This window comes from Brachypodium distachyon, chromosome 4, assembly GCF_000005505.3.
Source record: "Brachypodium distachyon strain Bd21 chromosome 4, Brachypodium_distachyon_v3.0, whole genome shotgun sequence".
Taxonomy (NCBI): Eukaryota; Viridiplantae; Streptophyta; class Magnoliopsida; order Poales; family Poaceae; genus Brachypodium; species Brachypodium distachyon.
Window position 1 is genome coordinate 34,047,510 of NC_016134.3, and position 19,564 is coordinate 34,067,073.

At 44.9% G+C, this 19,564-nt stretch overlaps 1 protein-coding gene and 1 pseudogene across 2 annotated transcripts; both read left to right on the forward strand.

The window, feature by feature from the left end:
* The first annotated feature begins 286 nt into the window (after positions 1-286).
* Positions 287-11,006, forward strand: LOC100835157 (aminopeptidase M1-C). 2 transcript variants are annotated; one of them, XM_010239793.3, is made up of 20 exons: positions 287-601; positions 3,145-3,393; positions 3,501-3,646; positions 3,994-4,096; positions 4,338-4,524; positions 4,641-4,734; positions 4,872-5,025; positions 5,228-5,332; positions 5,419-5,535; positions 5,897-6,010; positions 6,630-6,812; positions 7,862-8,141; positions 8,217-8,338; positions 8,428-8,525; positions 8,779-8,956; positions 9,065-9,155; positions 9,239-9,306; positions 9,430-9,507; positions 10,025-10,102; positions 10,221-11,006. In XM_010239793.3, the coding sequence occupies exons 1-20, from the start codon at positions 491-493 to the stop codon at positions 10,401-10,403; spliced, it is 2,739 nt and encodes a 912-aa protein (XP_010238095.1). In that variant the 5' UTR covers positions 287-490; the 3' UTR covers positions 10,404-11,006. The 2 variants fall into 2 exon arrangements, with proteins under 2 accessions (XP_010238095.1, XP_003578027.2); XM_003577979.4 differs by having other exon boundaries at positions 288-601; positions 9,041-9,155.
* Positions 11,007-13,661: 2,655 nt separating this feature from the next.
* Positions 13,662-18,471, forward strand: LOC100824423 (annotated as a pseudogene).
* The last annotated feature ends 1,093 nt before the right edge of the window (positions 18,472-19,564 follow it).

The window sequence follows — 19,564 nt, forward strand, 5'->3', positions numbered from 1 at the left end:
GACACTGGCGGGCGGGCGCTAGCGCACAAGTGCATGCGTCAAAAGAGAGAGAGAGATCGGTCGTCCGGTCGACGGAGGGGAATTAATGTTACGTGGCTGTCCGTCACGCTCAGTCATGTGCATGCGTCAAACAGTAGCGTCCAGCGATTAGTTTTAGCAAAATTCACTCTCTCGGCTGGGCGCATCCGTCGGCGCGCGCTGGACCGGATCCGCCTGCCCCGGTCCGCCCGAGCGCGGCGGTTCACACGATCCATACATCCATCCAACTCCTATCTATCTCTCTCTCTCCCTCTCCCCGTCGCACACAGCTGCAGAGCCCCCCTCGGCTCGCTCAGTCAACTCACCCGCGGGTCCTCCGGCTCCGCTACATATACAACGCGCCTCTTTACAGGCCGCCCGTGCCCCATTCCAACCCCACTTCACTCGTCTGTCACTCGGAAGGGAAGAGGCGTCCCCGCGCGGGCAGCAGCTAGCTAGCTCTCGCGACAACATGGCTCGGCCACGCGCCGGCGCCGGGCTGCTCGTGGCTCTCCTCGCATTCGTCGTCGCCGCTGCTGCCGCCGCCGGCGGCGGCGGACGGAAGATGGCCTCCCACGGCGAGGTACGTGTGCGCGCTATCCATCCGCCCCCACGGCCACCGGGATTTTTACTATTCGATTGTCAGCTTGTTGCATTTGCACGCGCTCCACGATGTGACAGAGTACTAGTACCGTGCGTATACTAGTCGTCTTTGGCCTGCGCCGGGCGATAGACTCGGGCCTTCCTTTGCATGCGCCCGGAATTGAATGGTAGTACTCCACCGTCACGCTGGCAGCGCTACACACACACCCAACTAGAATGGGCCACCACCAGGAAAGCCTGCTTCGTTCCGCCGTACGGTGTGGACCCAATCGACTAGTTTTTTTTGCGAAGTGAGACTGACTCAGTTGGTTCGGTACTTGGGTTGGAATCAGCGCACACAGCTTCAAGTCTCAAACTTGACATGAGTGCTCGCATTTCCTTGATTTATTCCAGGCTTTAACCGGCGTTGTGTTTTCAGTGGGAGTGACGCATCCGTCAACTACGAGGCGCCTGTGGTGACTTCGTCAATCTCAAGTTGATCGGCCGGTGGCTCAGTCTCTCGGAGGTGCTCACAGGGGTAGGGTATACGTGCGTGCGTTTATAGGGGTGAGTGTGCGTGCGTGTGTGTGTGCTTGCGTCTGTACTGTGTTTCAGTTTTTTTTTAGAATAACCCAATTGACTAGTTGAACCGGTAATGTCGTTGTTGGGCCGTTGTTTAAGGTGTACTATTACTCTTTTTTTTTAGCCGAGGTGTACTAACAGAGAGTCTATTTCTCAGTCGACACTTACAACTATAGTTGTCGGTCATCGATGATTATATCATCCGATCTTTAATCATTTCTATTTGTGTCAATCTTACACGAATCTCAGTGATACGGGACGATTGGTAGGATCGATTTGGAAATAATTATTTCTCAATTGCCTTAAAAATGATAAAACCGTTAATGAAAAATGCTCTGATTCGCAAAGAACATGCACACTGGTCGATGCCTTTCATGTCACTCTTTAAAGACAACAAAAAAACTACATGCAAATGTTAAATCTAGCAATTAATATTTGCATTTTTCACCAAAGTTATGGCAACAAAAATATTTTGTGAGGTGACTTATGACTAAAATAATTTCTTTTGGTACGTACGAAGTGAGTTTCTTCTTTCTCATAGAGAACTCATTTAGGGTTTCACCTCCGCCGTCCCCCCTCCTTCGTGGGAAGGCTTTGATCTACCGATAGGAGCTATAGTCTTCAGCGTCTAGATGCTTTGATATGTCTTTGTTTGTTAAGGATCAGTGACGATGGCGACGCCGTCAGCATGGAATAAGGTCTCCCCACCTCGGCCTCGTCTCAGTGGTGCTTCGTTCCATCGGGAGGTGTGTGGAAGATGGTGTGATCCTCGCAGATGGCGACGCTTCGTCATTGAGGTGGTCTTTCGGGATTTTATTCACCTCGTGTTCTTCCGTTAGGACGGTATCAACATAGCATTGGCGTAGATTCCCGTCGTCTCCTCAGTGCGGCGAAGTTAGGGTTTCTGCCCATGCGAGTGAGCTGGCTAGATCTGGTGTCAGTTTCTTCAGATCGATTCAAAGATTCAACAACGACAACTGCGCTTACAGAGCGTTGGTCCTTGAGGCATGTGCACGAGGACTTCCTGCCTGCCATTACAAAGACATCCGACTCGGGTAGAAAAGCAACGACATTGGGCTAAACCTCGATTTTTTTTCGAGAAAACTCAAAAGCTTTGCGTCTCAATGCATTGATAGAAAGAAAGTTTATGTACAGGACCACAAAGGGCTACACCCGAAACACAACATGATGCGCCTAACTAGGGTCTGCCGGCAGTATCACACCGAAGCATACGGCTCCCGGACTCGCCCAACACTTAGCATCAATCTTGATCAGGTCAAGGAGAGAGGCGAGGTTGGGGGCTGCATTATCGAAGACAGCGGCGTTGCGGTACCTCCAGATTGACCACGCCGTAAGCATGACTAGAGATGCGGCGCCCTTCCAAACGGAGGGGGGGGGGGGAGAGCGGATGGACTCTTGCAACCAAGCAAGCTGAGAAACATTCGCCGGCGGTTGGCGGGACGCAGGTGGAACGGACCCACGAAAAGACTTCATGCCATAGGACGCGGAAAAACGGGCAGTCCACAAGAAGGTGGTTCATGTACTCCAAGATTTGGTCACACAGCAAGCAACGTGCCGCGTGGGTCAAGCCGTGACGTGAAAACCTCGATTTTCCCTATTTTTAAAGAATTTAGGATCGGACTAACAGTACATGTTAATCTGGAAAAGAGATTTATTTACTTGTTATCTCTTCTCTAGTTTTCTGTCAGCGATTCTTGTACCCTCTGTGACACATGTTACTTAGAGATCTCTATTACTTGTCTTAATTTTTTTAAATATATCTACATGTAATATTTCTACATGTAATATTTCTACATGTAATATTTCGACGAGTAATTCTGAGAGAAATACGGAGCATGTGATTTTTGTTACAGCAGGAAAAGTTTGACTTCACTTTACGGGTTTTGCTCGCCCCGTCTTTCTCTTCCCTCGCGCTAAATCCAGCGCGATGCACGCACGCAGGGCACGGATCTCAAAGCATCTCCCGGCGCGCCGGCGCCGGCGGGCGGCTCGGCTGCCCAGTTCCGCGGCCAGGCGCGGCTCCCGCGCTTCGCCACGCCGCGCCGCTACGAGCTCCGCCTTCGCCCAGACCTCGTCGCTTGCACCTTCACCGGCTCAGTGGCCATCGCCGTTGTCGTCTCCGCGCCCACCCGCTTCCTCGTGCTCAACGCCGCCGACCTCTCCGTCAACCGCGCCTCCATCCGCTTCCAGGTAAAGCGAAGCTCTCCCAGAAAAGTGCCCTGTCAATCCCAAGCCACGCGCCACGAATAATCTCATCATCGTTGCCTGGTATTGCCACGGCGGCCGTGTTCTCGCAGAGTTTGGCGCCCACGGAGGTGGTGTTCTTCAAGGACGACGATGTATTGGTGTTCGGGTTCAGCAAGCAGCTGCCGCTTGGCGAGGGCGTGCTCCAGATGGACTACAACGGAACTCTCAACGATCAGATGAGAGGCTTCTATAGGAGGTATGCCTTTTTTACGGAATTCATTTTTGTTGTTACATATGTTGTGATTAACAAACCACAAAATTGTGACATCCATAGCGAATCATTTCTTAAAATGTGATGTGGGCAAAAGGGGGGAAACTGAACTGTTGGTTTGTCTTAACTTGTGATCATCCCATCACTGCGAGAGTGCAGTTGTAACAAACTTTGAGGACTTCTCCACGAGCTTGTGGTGGGGGAGCTCGCTATGAAGTCGTTCTAGTATTATGATTTGTTGCTAAAAAGGGACTTAATTGAGCAATTGTGCACACCAATGATATTAATTTCTTTCTAGCTATTTATGCTTTTGTGATGCCATTTGGTTGCAGTAAGTACCAGTATAAGGGGAAGGAGAGAAACATGGCGGTGACACAGTTTGAATCTGTGGATGCACGGCGATGCTTTCCCTGTTGGGACGAGCCTGCATTCAAGGTGATTATGATACAGGACAGACTCAGTGATCAGATTTTTGCACCCTAGTTGTTTGATCAAATATTGGTACCCTAATTGACATTCTTAGTTCACCCAGTATAGATGCATGTGGTGATGTAGAAGCATGCATATTTTACGTGGTCAGAACATGACTTTATTCTACTCATATATGTGCACGTAGAGCATCATGAGGTCAGATCTATTTTCCAACATTTCTCTTCTTGCTTTTTCAATTTTCCAGGCTAAGTTCAAGTTGACAGTTGAAGTTCCATCTGACTTGGTAGCACTGTCCAACATGCCTGTAGCTAACTCAACATTTGCTGGTCCTATCAAGACAGTTAGTTTCCGGGAATCACCACTTATGTCAACTTATTTACTGGCCGTAGTCGTTGGTTTGTTTGATTATGTAGAGGGTATGACATCAAAAGGTATAAGCTCTATTTCTCTCATTACTTTGACACCATCCATTCAAAGAGTTGAATGAGTCATTTTTTCTCCCCCCCCCTCCCCCCTTCATTTTATTCATTTGTTTAATCTTATCCAGGCACGAGAGTTCGTGTGTACACTCAGATTGGTAAGAGTAACCAAGGGAAGTTTGCACTAGATGTTGCAGTGAAATCGTTGGATCTATATAAAGAGTAAGATCACAACCTAGCCATGCTTCCAACTTTGGTTTCTAAAGAAGTGACACGATTGATGTTAATGAAATTTTCTGTTAAGCCGGGTTGTTGCTAAATAGTATGACTAACAAAAAGTTCATTCCACAATTGCTTAGTTACTTTGACACTGCTTACCCACTTCCCAAGTTGGATATGATTGCCATCCCTGATTTCTCTGCTGGAGCCATGGAGAACTATGGATTGGTCACTTACCGGGAAGTAGCTTTGCTTTTTGACGACAAGTCTTCGTCAGAATCCAGCAAACAAAATGTACCTATCATACTCAGAAACTTTTTAACTATTACATCTTCTTATCATTTATGGTTCACTTCTTAACTATGCCTTGTTACATAAATTGGTTTTATAACTGATCTACATTAGCTATGGTCCTCTACAGTTCAATTTAAATTGTTTTTCCTAATTAAAACTTCTATGTGTAAATTTCCTTCTTTATTGATCTATACCTGTTTAGATCGCAATTACTGTGGCACATGAATTGGCTCATCAATGGTTTGGCAATCTTGTAACCATGGAATGGTGGACTCACTTGTGGCTGAATGAGGGATTTGCTACATGGGTAAGTCGATCTGGTGACTCAAATTCAAAAAATGAAATACCAGGTTGGCAATGTATACTCAGTGAGTAGACTTTCTGTTTTAACAGATGAGCCATCTGGCAGTAGATTCCTTTTTTCCACAATGGAACATTTGGACGCAGTTTCTCGATGGCACAACCACTGCTCTCAAATTGGACGCGTTATCAGAGTCTCATCCTATTGAGGTAATCTCTCTGTTTACTACCGTGCCATAACCTGTTCTGGTGGTTGGATATGTTGTGCACCATGCCATACATACCGTGATAGAACCACGAGACTCTATTGTAAATTGTAAATTTTGACAATTGTAAGTAATGATGATGTGTAACATTTTAGTTGCAGTCCTAACACATGATTTGCTGATTCATGATTGACTTGTGACATGTCTATGGAACATCAAAATGCATGCTTAAATCTTACTTTGGGGATCAACTTCAGTAGATGCATCAACACAGATTCAACTTGTGGCATTAACATTTTCACTTCTCTAGTGCTGACTTATGATTCCTTTCACACATTTCACTATTTGCTTTCCTGGATGCTTAGGTTGAAATACACCATGCCAGTGAAGTCGATCAGATTTTTGATGCCATTAGCTACGAGAAGGGTGCTTCTGTTATTCGCATGCTACAAAGTTACCTTGGTGCAGAGCGTTTTCAGGTCTAATACTGCCTCTGCCTGAAACTCTATCCGAATATTATCACTGACTCACTCGTCTATACTTAGCATTTTCCCCTTGTTGTGTTGCTTAAAACGCACATAATCACCCTGGACCAGATTCTTTTTTTGTGTGTGGAAACACTAGATGCATCCATGGCTTGCCTATACACTAAATGTTTGTATGATCTTGAATCACACTAGCTGGTACGCATGCTTTTGTAAGAGGTATTTTAGGGAGAGATTGTTAGACTTCACTGGTCACATAGAGTAAAGGTGGATGGTTTGAAACATGTAGAGAGAACTTGTACAGATAGAGGTGTAGCGGACATCGTGTGTACTGTTGTCGTATGCATAACACTCACAGGACAGAGTTATGAACATTACTCCAATTCACTAAATAACGAGCTACCTTGGTCTTTTGTTGATCATGTCATGAATCTATGAAATCGTGCACTAAATAATGTGTTGAAACTCAATAGTTAATCAATTTGTTATTTAATGAAATTGAATTGCTGCACCCTCCATTCTATCTAGTTTTCCCATCTTACTGTTGAACTCCACAAAGGAGTTCTCCTAGTGTATCCTTATACAGTAAAATTGTGAAATTGTTCTCTTTCAGAAAGCGTTGGCTTCATATATGAAGAAATTTGCATACTCAAATGCTAAAACCGAGGACCTGTGGGCTGTTCTTGAAAAGGAAACTGGCGAACCTGTCAAGGATTTGATGACTACATGGACAAAGCAGAAAGGGTATCCTGTTATTAATGCAAAAATTAAAGGGAATGACATGGAAATTGAGCAGGTAATAGGTTATCTCAAATACCACCCTTCGTATTTATTGTGCATTCATCATCACAGGAACCACCATTTTTAGTACACGTCTGTTTTGTTTAAGTTTCTTGTTAATATGTTAACGTATAGTCATGCCATTTAGGGTTGCTTCTTTTATAAGATGTTCTAGCTTTGTTGCTTTGTCCTAAGTCAAACTTCTTAAAGTTTGACCAAGTTTATATAAAAATCTACCAACATCTACAATTATAAATTAGTTTTATTAAATCCACCATGATATATATCTTCATAGTGTATACTTATTTGATATTGTAGATATTAGTACATTTTTCTATAAACTTGGTCAAAGCTTAAGAAGTTTGACTTAGGACAAAGCTAGAACATCGTATAAAAAGGAAAGGAGGGAGTATATGTTAAATTTTCTTCAAACAGAACAATTTTTTGAACGAACTTTCATCATTCAACAAATTCAAACAAAATATTTGAAAATATATGATTTTATAGGCCCATCTGTCAAGTCTGGGCCTTAATGTATAATTTGATGTTGCAATGATAATTAATGTGTAGAAAATCAGACTGGCCTCCTTTCCTTATATTCATTAATTTTTTCCCATTTAACTCTTTCCAATTACTCCTACTTAAATTGATCTGCAAAGACACCATAAGTGTTGGAAGAATAAAGTGCTCGCTTACACCCTGTTAGATAATAGATCACCCTAGCCATTATATCAAAGTAAATGGAGGTCTCTCACAAAAGTTGGGGCATTTTAATAAAAAATCCTTGAAGTTAATTCTTTTGATCCATTCTTTACAGTTTCCAGAGTGTGTACCTCATTCAAGTGTAGACAACATATGACCATTCTTCATTAAGACGTATCTCTAGTCTTCGCAATTTTTTGCTCTATGGGTTTGGATGTATTGTTGTATCATATCAAAGTTAACAACATAACTGATATTTGTATTTTTAAAATGAAAAATATTAACAAGCTGACCTCATAGACTGAAAGATCCAGGTTAAATGGTGTTTTTCTCTACGAATTGGCTGATTTCTTTTTGTTGCAGGCCCAGTTTTTGTCAGATGGATCCTCTGGCCCTGGCACGTGGATTGTCCCCATAACTTCAGGCTGTGGTTATGATACACAGAAAAAGTTCTTATTGAAACTTAAACGTGATAAGATGGTCATTCCTTCACAATGTAGTGACCGTAAGAAGGGTGGCAACTTTTGGACTAAGTTGAATATAAATGGGACTGGATTTTATAGGGTTAAATATGATGACGAACTAGCAGCTGCACTTCTAAATGCATTGGAGGCCAAGAAGCTTTCATTAATGGATAGAATTGGTAAACACAATTTGTATCACTGTTAAATTTGCTCACATTATTTTGGTAGCAGGTGTTATAAAATTGACATTGCAGGAGTCGTGGACGACTCACATGCGCTTTCTATGGCCCGCCAGCAAACAATGGCGTCATTGCTACGTTTACTGTATGCTTATCGTGGGGAAACTGATTACAGTGTTCTTTCACACGTCAACTCTGTATGTAAATATTATAGGTCCAATTGGTTTCATCATGTTCAATTTTTCTGTGAAGATTAATTGCCTGTATGTTTCCTTTGGCTTGGCAGGTAACTGTAAGTGTTGCCAGAATATCAGTTGATGCTACTCCTAGCTTGGCTGGTGACATCAAACAACTTTTGATCAAGATTCTTCTGCCAACTGCTGAGTATGCCCAACCAAGTCACAAGATATCATTATCTTTTTTTCACAAAAATAAGGCATATCATATGTTTTCTACTTGCTCATGTTGCTTCTTTTGAGGCCAATGCACACACAAATACACAATACAGAATGAAAACTTCATTCTCGATTCTACGAGAATTCATATGACTATTTTTAGTGTGACTGTATATTTTCTACATTATTTGTTTCCTTATTTTGAGTTTTTGACCAAATGTCCTTGTGCTATAATCTTTCAGAAAGTTAGGCTGGGACCCCAAGAAAGGTGAGAGCCACCTGGATGCAATGCTTAGACCACTGCTTTTGACTGCCCTTGTCCAACTTGGACATGGCAAGACCATTAATGAAGGAATTAGGCGCTTTAACATCTTCTTACGTGATCGCAATACTCCCCTTCTTCCTCCGGATACCAGAAAGGTCCTACCTTTTGCTATTACTTCATGTAGTGCTTCTATTCTTACTGTTTTGGTTTGTAACTTTGTAATACGGGCACTTCTGCAGACTGCATACCTCTCTGTAATGCAGAATGTTAGTAGCTCAAACAGATCTGGTTATGATGCTCTTCGAAAAGTCTACAGGGAGTCAGCTGAAGGGGAGGAAAGGTTAAATGTCTTAGGTGTGTGGCCCTTCGACCATCTTAAATTAACAAAGCTTGCTGATGTTTTGGTTGTTGTGAAAGCTTGTTTTTATTGTTTCCAGGCATATTACCTTCTTGCAGGGATAAGGGTATCGTCCTTGAGTCACTGAATTTTATTTTCACTGATGAGGTAGACACAAAATTCATTAATTTTTTTCCACGATTACAGTGGAAGGTTCCTATGAACTTGTACTTGTTTTGTTAACTATCTGTAAGTTGTACTTAGGTCTAATATGCCTCTCTTGCCTGTCAGGTCCGCAATCAAGATGCATATATTCTCCTCAGAGGTGTTCAAATAGAGGCACGTGAAATTGCATGGAACTGGTTAAAGGTACTTTCTTTTTGCAGAAAGAAGATACAATCTAGTTTATCGTGACAGATAACCCTCTTATTTGTGTGTGCTGTTGCCACATAAAAGTTGACGTTCCTGGGCCCTGTTTGGAACATCGGATTCTTGTAGAGATTCTGAACACAATGGAATATCCAATCCTTGGATGTTTCATTTTTTTTATGAACTTCATGTGAGATTTCTGCATTCCAAAGAGGACCCAGGATCCTTTTGTATTTGTCAGGAAGCACTCACTTCAAGTGGGTAGTTTTAAGGAAACTACTCAAGTACTCAACTACATTCGTGAATTTGTTTCGTGTTCTGTTTATATGGATTTTCTTTGTAAATCTATTTTAAGTAGCGTGTGGCTTCACTTTTCTTTTCAAATAGTTACCAACACTTCTTCACCGTTGTTCCTTCATCTGAAACCTCAAGACATAAGTCATGATGCATACTAGTGTGAGCAGACTAAATACTAGATAAATAGTGCTTACATTTGTCCCATTCTGTCCGTGTGCAGGAAAACTGGGAGCGTATCTCAAAGATATTCTCAACAAGCTCACTATTGGGGGATTTTGTCAAAACTGTTGTTCCATTGGTATATTTAACTGCAGTTCTATTCCCCAGTCTGCTATTCCCGCATTCCCTATTCCTCAATTAGCAGGTGGTATTGCCATCACGCCATTGCTAATGTGAACTTCCTTGTTTCTCGTCAGTTCACCTCCAATGAGAAGGCAGCAGAAATCTCCAAGTTCTTTGCAACCCGCACAAAGCCAGGATTCGAGAGGACGCTGAAGCAGAGCCTCGAGAACATACGGATCGGGGCGAGATGGATCGAGGGCATCAGGAGTGAGCCCAAGCTTGCACAGACGGTGCGTGAGCTCCTGGGAAAGCCCTGACGTGCTGCTGCTGCTGCTAGAGTGCTATGTTGGCGATGACGCACCTTTACAGTGTAACCTGGAGGCTGTTTGGCGGTGGTACATTTGGTGGTTGGCAATAACAGGCATTGGTGCATTGTCATTCCTCAAAAATGCCCCTCGCCATGATCCTTGAGGTGAGAATTGGGAGCCATCTGGTGCCATCATTTAGCCGAAATACTGTTATGAAGGCTTGAATCTCTAGGATCTAAACAGCACACCTGGTCTTGGACCACCGGACTATGCCCATGAGACATGATTTAGGTCTCAGTCTTATCGGGACACTACAGCATGCAGCCAGTTTGTTAACTTAGCTCCTTCTTTTAAATGGTCATTGGATAAGCCTCGTGTAATTCATCAATGCACATTGTGTTTCACAACATATTGACGGTCTCCAGTTCGTGCCAATCTCCCAAGACAAGGATTGTGGTTTGTGTATGGTGTTGATCTCAAAGAGAAACTGACTATGTTAGGAACACTGACTATATATTTGTGCATTATCAGAGGATTGTATAGCTACTGAGGACGCCCCTAATGTCTCAGTGTAAAAGTTGTGCACTCTTCTACTAGCAATTCTTTACTCTCTTTTTTGTTTTCCAGTTTGTGAGTGCCGGGAGAGATCTTTATAAATCATGGGGCAATTATATGCATGAGTTGTGATGATGACCATCGATTGCTCTTTGCAATCATACAGATATAGTACAAAGGTTTAACCTGGCTGTGTTACTGTGTAAATCAGAGAGAAGTATTAAATCAGACAGAAGTATTAATTCATGTACTCCTACAAACATGCATGCATGATCGATTCCCCCTTCAACACAACCATAATGACAAGACCAGCTTAAGATAATCATTTATCTAACTTTCACTTGAGCAATTCAACATATTCGATCATGTTTAGCATACATAATGAAGAATTACACGCCTTATTTAAGGCATCAAGATCAGAACAGAAGCTCCCCTTCCTCTAAGTCTTCTTCCCAGCTCGGCTGGTGGTGCTGCTGCTCCTCGACATCGTCGTCGTCGTCAGCCTTGAGGAAGAGACCAAGCTGCTGCAAGATGCTGCCGGGGCTCACCACGTACTGGTCTTGAGCAATGCCGCCGAGGTCGAGAAGAAGCATGGGGTCTATGGTCTCGCTGGGGATCGCCGTCCTCTCCATGTCCAGCACCTCCTGGCGTGCCTTCTCTCTCGCCTGGACCGTCGCCTCCCTCCGCTGAGTTTCCAGTGATTCCTTGGCACGGGCGATCAGCTCGCTTATTGAAGTTGGCGTGGCGGCGCGGCGTGCCGGAGCTGGACAGCTCACGCTCTCGCCGGACTCGCTGTCAGAGTCGCTGCTGCTTGAATCTGAACCAAGAATCTTCGGCATCACCAGCGGCGAGGCGTCGCCGCAGATGTCGACGTACCCGTCCTCTTCCTCGGCCATCTTGCTGTCTCGGCGCTGTTGCGACGGCGGGTTCCTCTGTCCCAAGAAGTTGTCCAGCTGCATCTTTAACTCGACAAGGGCCGCGTCTTGGACGGCGTGGATGTTGATCTCCATTTCGTCGCCGTAGATGCCGCGGCTCTGCTTCTTCAAGAGCTCGCTGATGTGAGGAGGGAGTTCCCCCGATAGCTCCGCCAAGTCGGCAGCCAGCTGCTCCCTCTCAGCCGCCGTCATCTTCTTGGGCGCCTCGGCGCGCTCGATCACTGGAGAAGGAGACGCCTTTCTCTTCTTGGCCGGTGGCTCCTCGGACCGTGACGTGGCCGTGGCGGCCAAGAACCCTTGTTTTCGGCTGACCTTGCCGTCGGGAGCCGTCGGGGACGAGCGAGGACGCGCCTTGCGGAGGAGGCGACGGACCGCGACGAGCTCCGACTGGAACCGCTCCCGAAGGAGCTTCTGCACGCGCTCCGGGTCGCCGGCGCCGAAGACCTCCTTCGTCTTCACGTCGAGCGTCGCGAAATCGCGCTTCCGCCTGGGCGCGGAGGACTCGCGGTAGGCGGCGGCCATCGTTTGGCTCGTCTCGAGCTCCAACTCTAGGGCGCCGGGAGGAGATCGATGAAGCACGTAAAGGGATTCTAGGTCTGATCGAAGGTGGAGAAGATCGAGGATGGGGAGAGAAGGGAGATTTCTGAAACGCTGTGAGAATTGAAGAACGCGGGCAAGAACTTTTATGCTCGATCCAGTGCGCGCGGTGCTGATCATCTCGGTATGCGATGTTGGAAACCGTGTTGGTCGACGTCTCGTAATCCGAGATGGGACAGGCACTGCCTATTCTTATGTTATGGAAAGAAAGAAAGAAAGAGGCAGATCTCTGATTCCATTATGGAAAGAAAAAAGAAGAGCAGAACTCGGAGTACATTTCTCGAACCCCCGCCAGACCCAGAGTAGCGGCAAAACTCAAACATGTTTGGGTTGGGTGCTGTGGATGCTAACTAGAGTAACTCGTTGCTTATCTATAATCTTCAATCTCCACCAAAATGCATTTAACGTTTGTAAACTCTACTCCATCGGTTCCCAATTAATTGTCACCGGCCATTTGGCAAAAGAAAATCCTTATTAATTTATGAAATCAAACCGTAGTACACATATTTGCGTCGATCTTTCTAAGAACTGCGAATATGCAGATTTCTGAAGCTTATCTTTTCCGTTTTTCGTGAAGTTGCTTATGTTCATGTACATCAAAATTACTCATATTATTTTGTTGCATACATATGTGTTATGGGTAGTCGTTTGGTCCTACGGTATTCATATTTCTCTTGCATTTGATTATGTTGTTATCATGGGTTAATTTCAATATGACATTGCAATTTTGGCAAATTTGAAAAATTCCATTACAATTTTCATCCTTTGAAAATGCCACTACAATGTTATCTTTTGACTCATTATAGTGGCATTTTAAAAAAAATATGGAGATTTGTAGTGATATTTTTCAAAAGATGGAAGTTGTGGTACATTTTGCGAATTCGCCAAAATTACACTGACATGTATGAAATTAACCATTGTTGCTAACATCATATTCAAATGTGCAAATAAAATTTTCCACAACAACGCGCGGAGAATCAACTAGTATTGGAGAATGTGGTGACCAACCAAAAAGGATCGATTTCGACAAAATAGACCTCGTGACGAAAGGAAATCACTGAATGAACTGGGACCGAAAGTATTTCATTGCGATAATCCTTTATCACAGCGCCCGACCGCTGGACGTTGCATTCATATATGTAGCGCCTAATAACTGGGCGCTACGTACCTGCCAGCGTTGACAGCCGGAGCCAGGTTGGCAACTACAGCATGGCGCAGCACAGCACGGGCGCACGGAGCACCTTCATGTAGAGCCCTTCCGCAGGGCACTATCGTCTTAGGCACTTAAGGCGCGGAGTCCCCTCTCCGCGTGGCCAGGAGTCGCCCCCGGAAGAACAGGCGCGACCCGCCAGGTAAAACTACCTCGATTCCTCCTTCATTTGTCCGTCGATTTGTTTCCCCTTCCTCCCCCAATGGTATTGAATCTCGTTTTCATGAATTTCATCCGAGCATTTTGATCTTTATGTTCCTGGTTGAGGCAAACCCTAGATATTTAGGGATTTCCTAAATTGGACCGATTTGATCCTAGTTTAGGCTAACCGTGAGTCCGATGGAATACCCTTGTCGGTTGAAACGATTCGAACCCTATGATCTGTAATGAGATAGCCTTCGATTTGTCCAGGAGGTGCTGGTCGGGACCAAGTTGTTCGTCCTCTTCCCCGCCGTGCTCGCCGGATAATTGCTCTTCGGCCAGGTGTGTGACAGTGTTCAGTTCAGTTCCCCACCTCTGTATTGATCTGCTAGCTAAGTTAGGTAGTATTGTTCCGTTTCTGGAATACCCATGTAGGTTGTTTTCCCATTGGTTTCTTAATCTCTAATCACTGCTATTTTTTATGTTTCGTGTGTATTTCTAATTTATGAAGTATTAGGTAGTGCAGTAGCGATGTTCTCTGCATTTAATAGAGTATACGCAACTCAAATATTAGTTGATTAGGTTGACAGTTTACTGGATGGATGTGCTTGGAATTTTGTTTCTAACAATTGTTGTGGAGCAATATTAGCATTCTTCATCGGTGACCCTTGAAATATTTCAAAAGACCCATGTAGGTTGAAACGATTGATAGAAATGTTTAATTGAATCTTTGTGGTAAATCTCTTTGGTTAGCAGAGTATAGTATTATGCAGCACACCTGATCTATGTCGTCCTGGAGGATTGGAATGTGGAAGCTCTTTGGTTAGGAGAGCATAGGATGGTTTTGTGAATTTTTTGTTTTTGTATGTACAGGGAAGAACATGGAGAATTCCAAGTTATATGGTCTGTAGTTTGTGATATAATATACAAATGCGTATATACAATCAAACATAAGACCACATTGTTCAGAAGAAACTATGTGATGGATACGTTGAAATGGGCAAGCTAGTGTTCCTAAATATGTTGATTAATGTTAGCTATGTAGTGACAAAGAAAAAGCTTAATTAAGTTAGTTATGGTTTATATTTGTTTGTGTTTCTCTCGTAATGATTGTTAGCATATTTACATCATTCGTGCTGTCATACATATAGATTTTCATAACATTTGTCAGAAAATGTTTAAATTATGAATTGTAGAAACCATGGCGCTTTTACATGAGCATTACAATCAGCATCACCGCGGGCGTATTATGCGGGAAGAAGCGCGGGTAATTAAAAGTTTCACATTTATTTACATATTTATGTACATCTTTAATTTGAAATCACATTATGACCCATCACATTATTTTGCAGGAATTAAGACCCTTGAAACTTCGGTTTCATGGGGCATCATCCAACGTCATGCGGTATGACGAGCGGTACACACCCTACATCGAGATGACGGGCCTCCTCCCTTTCATACATCTTGTAACCCGGTCCACGGCTTCGTTGAACGCTGCTGCAATCACCGTGCTTGTGGACCGGTGGAGGCCTGAGACGCATACATTTCATCTCATGACTGGTGAGATGACGGTGACGCTACAAGATGTATCCATGATACTCGCATTTCCAATCGAGGGAGAACCGGTCTGCTTGAATACCAACTCTTCGGGATGGCGCGAGTAGATGCAGCTTCTTGTTGGTAGAGCTCCCGCTGAGGCTGAAGACCCCATGCATGATAGGGTCCCCGCTGGCGCCACTTATACTTGGATCATGCAGAACTTCGCGCAGTGCCCCGATGATGCTACAGATGAGGTGGTCCAGCAGTACGCTCGCGTGTACGTGTGGTATGTCATAACTAGGACTCTTTCTGCCGATGGGGGTGGCAGGACAACCCAATGAATGTGGCTGCAGGCTTTGACTGTATGGGAGACGAAATGGAGCTGGGGTACGGCGGCACTAGCCTACTTATACTGACAGGTAATCAGATGTTCATTTACTGTTAATTTGGTAATCATATGTTCATATATGTCATTGACTCCGTGGGACACGATTTGACATGTTTTGTTCTTTTTGTTTCTTGCAGTTGGACGAAGCCTGTCGTAGGATAGGTACGGACAGCGGGATTGGCGGTCCTTTGCTTCTTCTGTCCGTGTGGAGTTGGGAGCGCTTTCCAGTAGGTCGGCCCAATTTGCTCAACTACCAGCCATGGGATGATCATGGCAACCCGCTGCGGCGACCCACATGGGCATACAAGTGGGACCGGGTTTCGGAGAGCACCAGCTCCACGAGCAATACACTAACGAGTTTGATGCCCTAACTCCTCAGCAGGTAATTCTCTATGCTCATTCCTCTTCTTTACATAGTATCATGGCAATGTTGTGCTTACTGAGGGTCCAAATTATGTAGGTTGTGTGGCAGCCATACGGTGCGGGGCAGAATTTTGGGGAGACTTTCGAGTTCGCTCTGAACCCGAAGTGCTTAGAAGAGCAACATCTGTGGGTGATGCAATGCCCAATGGTTTGTTTGTGGGCCGTTGAGTATCATTTGCCACATCGTGTCATGGCCCAGTTTGGGTTGTTTCAGACAAACCCGCCGAAGGGGAAGGACACTAGCATCAGACTGCATGAGTACGAGTTAATACGTACTTCATCATCATAGGAAACATTTATTTTATAGTACTAATACCATGTCTTTTAATATGTAGGTATGATAGGAAGAGGTGCAAAAAGAATTAGAATTGGCCAGTGCTTCATGGAGAGCACGTGGACAAGTTTAAGCGGTGTGTTGAGAAGGCGAAGCAAGCTCGTGTATCCCAACTTAGAGAGCATTGCCCTCTGGCTTTTAGCAACTATGTACGTTGGTTCCTTGCTAACACCCGTGCAAATATATGTCCACCTGCTTATGATCCAGATAATCTGGAAGAGCCCGTGCTATTTGACGACGTTGCTGACCTCAAGTACAACTGAATCATAAGGGAAGGGACGCAGACGGATTTTGCTCCTGCGTTGAAGTTTGTGGTAAGCTTTGTCATATTATCGTTTCGTTTTGCCGTCATGCCACTCACGGATTGACCGTGCCATTATTGCAGTGAGGAGATTAGGAAGGACGCCGATGCGTGCGAAACAGTTCTGGAAACCACGTCATAGGGCAGAAGGGTGACAACACACTTCGAGAGTTTGTGAAGGTACATTTCTGGAATTATTTAAGATCTAATATAATGGTCAGAACGTCTTAACTGAATAAAAATTTGTACAAAGACTCCGCCGGCTAGCGAACATTATGGGCTGCCGTGACAATGAGATTGTGACACCGTCACAATCTACGTCATCGCAGCGGACGACAGATGTCGAAGCCTCCACTGCTCACCTTGATGACGATTTGTCCACGCAGGTTTGAACACAATGCCTAATAAACAATCTTCTATTTGTCCCGCATATTTATTACACTATCTCCCTTGTTGCTGAAATACAGGAAGGCCAGGAACGAGATGAAGTGGATGACAACACCACGTTGGAGGCCTGGCAACGCTTCGCTATCAAGCTGAAGCCTCGGAAGCTCTTCAAGAGCTTTACACCTTCTGATTACGAGAAGAGAAGGAAGGTTGTCTTCGATGCTGCCCATGAAGATGAGGAAGAAGAGGAGGAGGAACCAGATCAACAGGAAGAGGAAGCAGACGACGAAGAGGAAGAGGAAGAGGAAGAGGAAGATGTGCAACCTGTTGGGCGAAGGAAGAGGGCGGTTCTGAAAGCTGCTAGACGCTCAACTAGGGGTAGGACAAATAAGTAGATGAACTGAAAGTTGGACCATTTTGCTGTTTTTCCTTTGGACTTGGTTGTCGTACGATGAAGTGAACGTTGTAGGTACTCATATGCTGTGTGTGCTTTTGGTGCAATATGAAACGTAATGGTCAGTTATAGATTAATGTCAAACTAGTTTTGAGGTGGTGTGGAAATTTTGTGGTTGTATGCTTTCAGTTTGACAGTAAGTTATTGTCAGTATAGCGCCAAAGTGGTAAGCGTTGAGTCTCGCGCCTAGCTAGCCGGCGCTGAACTTGTCAGTATAGCGCACGAACGGCGTTGTTATTGTTTAATGTGCTACGAAACGGTACTGGAATGGTACTAGAGATTAATTAAGATGTCTCATGCCGATCACCTCGGCGCTGAACTTGTAATTACAGCGCCAGTCGTAACGGCGCAGCCCTCAGCCACCAAAAACACCTCTCACCCTTGTCCCCCTCCTCCTCCTCCCACTTGGCTGTTGCCTTCGGAGGTTGAGACGCCGCCATACCTGCAAAACATCTCGGTTAGCTTCAAAGCACAAATTGCATTACTAAAAACAAGAAAACATACGGAATTTTTATACATGCGGAAAAGGGCCAGCTAGGTAAGATAACATTCCACCAGTTCTTTGTTGCCTTGGAGCATGGAAGCCACCTCCACGTCGGCTCGATCTCCCACGGCTCCTCCGTTGGTTACCTCTTCCTACGGTCACCCTTTGTTGCCTACGAGGAGCTTGTTGAGGAGCACCTTGGGGCCTAGTAACGTGTTGGGTACCAACGTGTACTGTACTGCCTTGTTGGCTACCACCTACTTGGCTAGGAACTTGTTGGCTACCACTTCCTTGACTATGACCGCTACGTCTACCACAACCTTGGCTAGGTCCTTGTTGGCCACCAAATCCATGGATAGGTACTTCTTGCCTTGTGCTTGCCTCCTTTCCTTTCGATCTTTTTGTACCATGTTGCGTACTGCAACCTCTAGTATTGTGTCCCACTCCATTGCAATTTTCACATCGGGCTGAAATAGTAGGCTCATGGAAAATATCGTTGCCCCATTCTCGCCGACCTCCAGAAGACCAGCCATCCATGTCACTCCTAAAACGCTTTGTCTTGCGTCTTCCACTTGAAACAACTTTAAGCTCTAAATCAGGCCAAAGTTGTAGTCCGTGATACTCGAGCCACCGTGATTGGTCAAGATATGGGTGAAATCTGCCCGCCCATGTGAGCTTAGTTTTCTCGATACTAACCTCTGACTCCCTCACGGTCAGCGGATGGTTATAATCCGCATGTCTTAAGCGTGCTGCCGTGCGCAAGTGCGAGCAGGCAAGATGAATCAACGAGGGCCTCTTGCAGGAGCACTCGCATGTTCTTAGCGAGACCTCGAACGCTCTGCCTCCATGCTGCACACCATCACTTGTTGTCCCTCCCGGCTCATTCACTTGGTAAATCCGTTCATCGTTATCAAAACATACAACGGTTTGGGAGTCTGCTTTTCTGGTCTGAGAAGTAATCCATGCATCCACCTTCGGTGGGTACATGTACTTCTTCTTTGCTTTGTTCTTTCCAGCAATCTGCTTATCTGTTTCCTTTGAATATTTTAGGAAATACTCGTTCATCTTGTCAAATGTGTATTGAACAATAGCTGTGACGGGCAATGGACGAACCCCTCGGAGTACCATATTGAAACATTCTGCCATGTTTCTTGTCATTTGACCGTACCTACGGCCCCCTTCGTCAAATGCTCGTGCCCATTTTGACCTTGAGGCCAAGTGCCTATTTAAAAATTCCAAACCCCCCGAGAAAGGTCTCGCGAAGTCAGCAATGCATTGATCAAATTTGAGAAACGATGCTCCGAATAGGCCTGACAACAATGCTTCACATAATCCGACAACTCCTGGTTCCTACAAGCCCTGTAAAAGTTGGCAACAAAATGCCTCATGCACCATCGATGATGTAATGGAGCTAATCCAGGC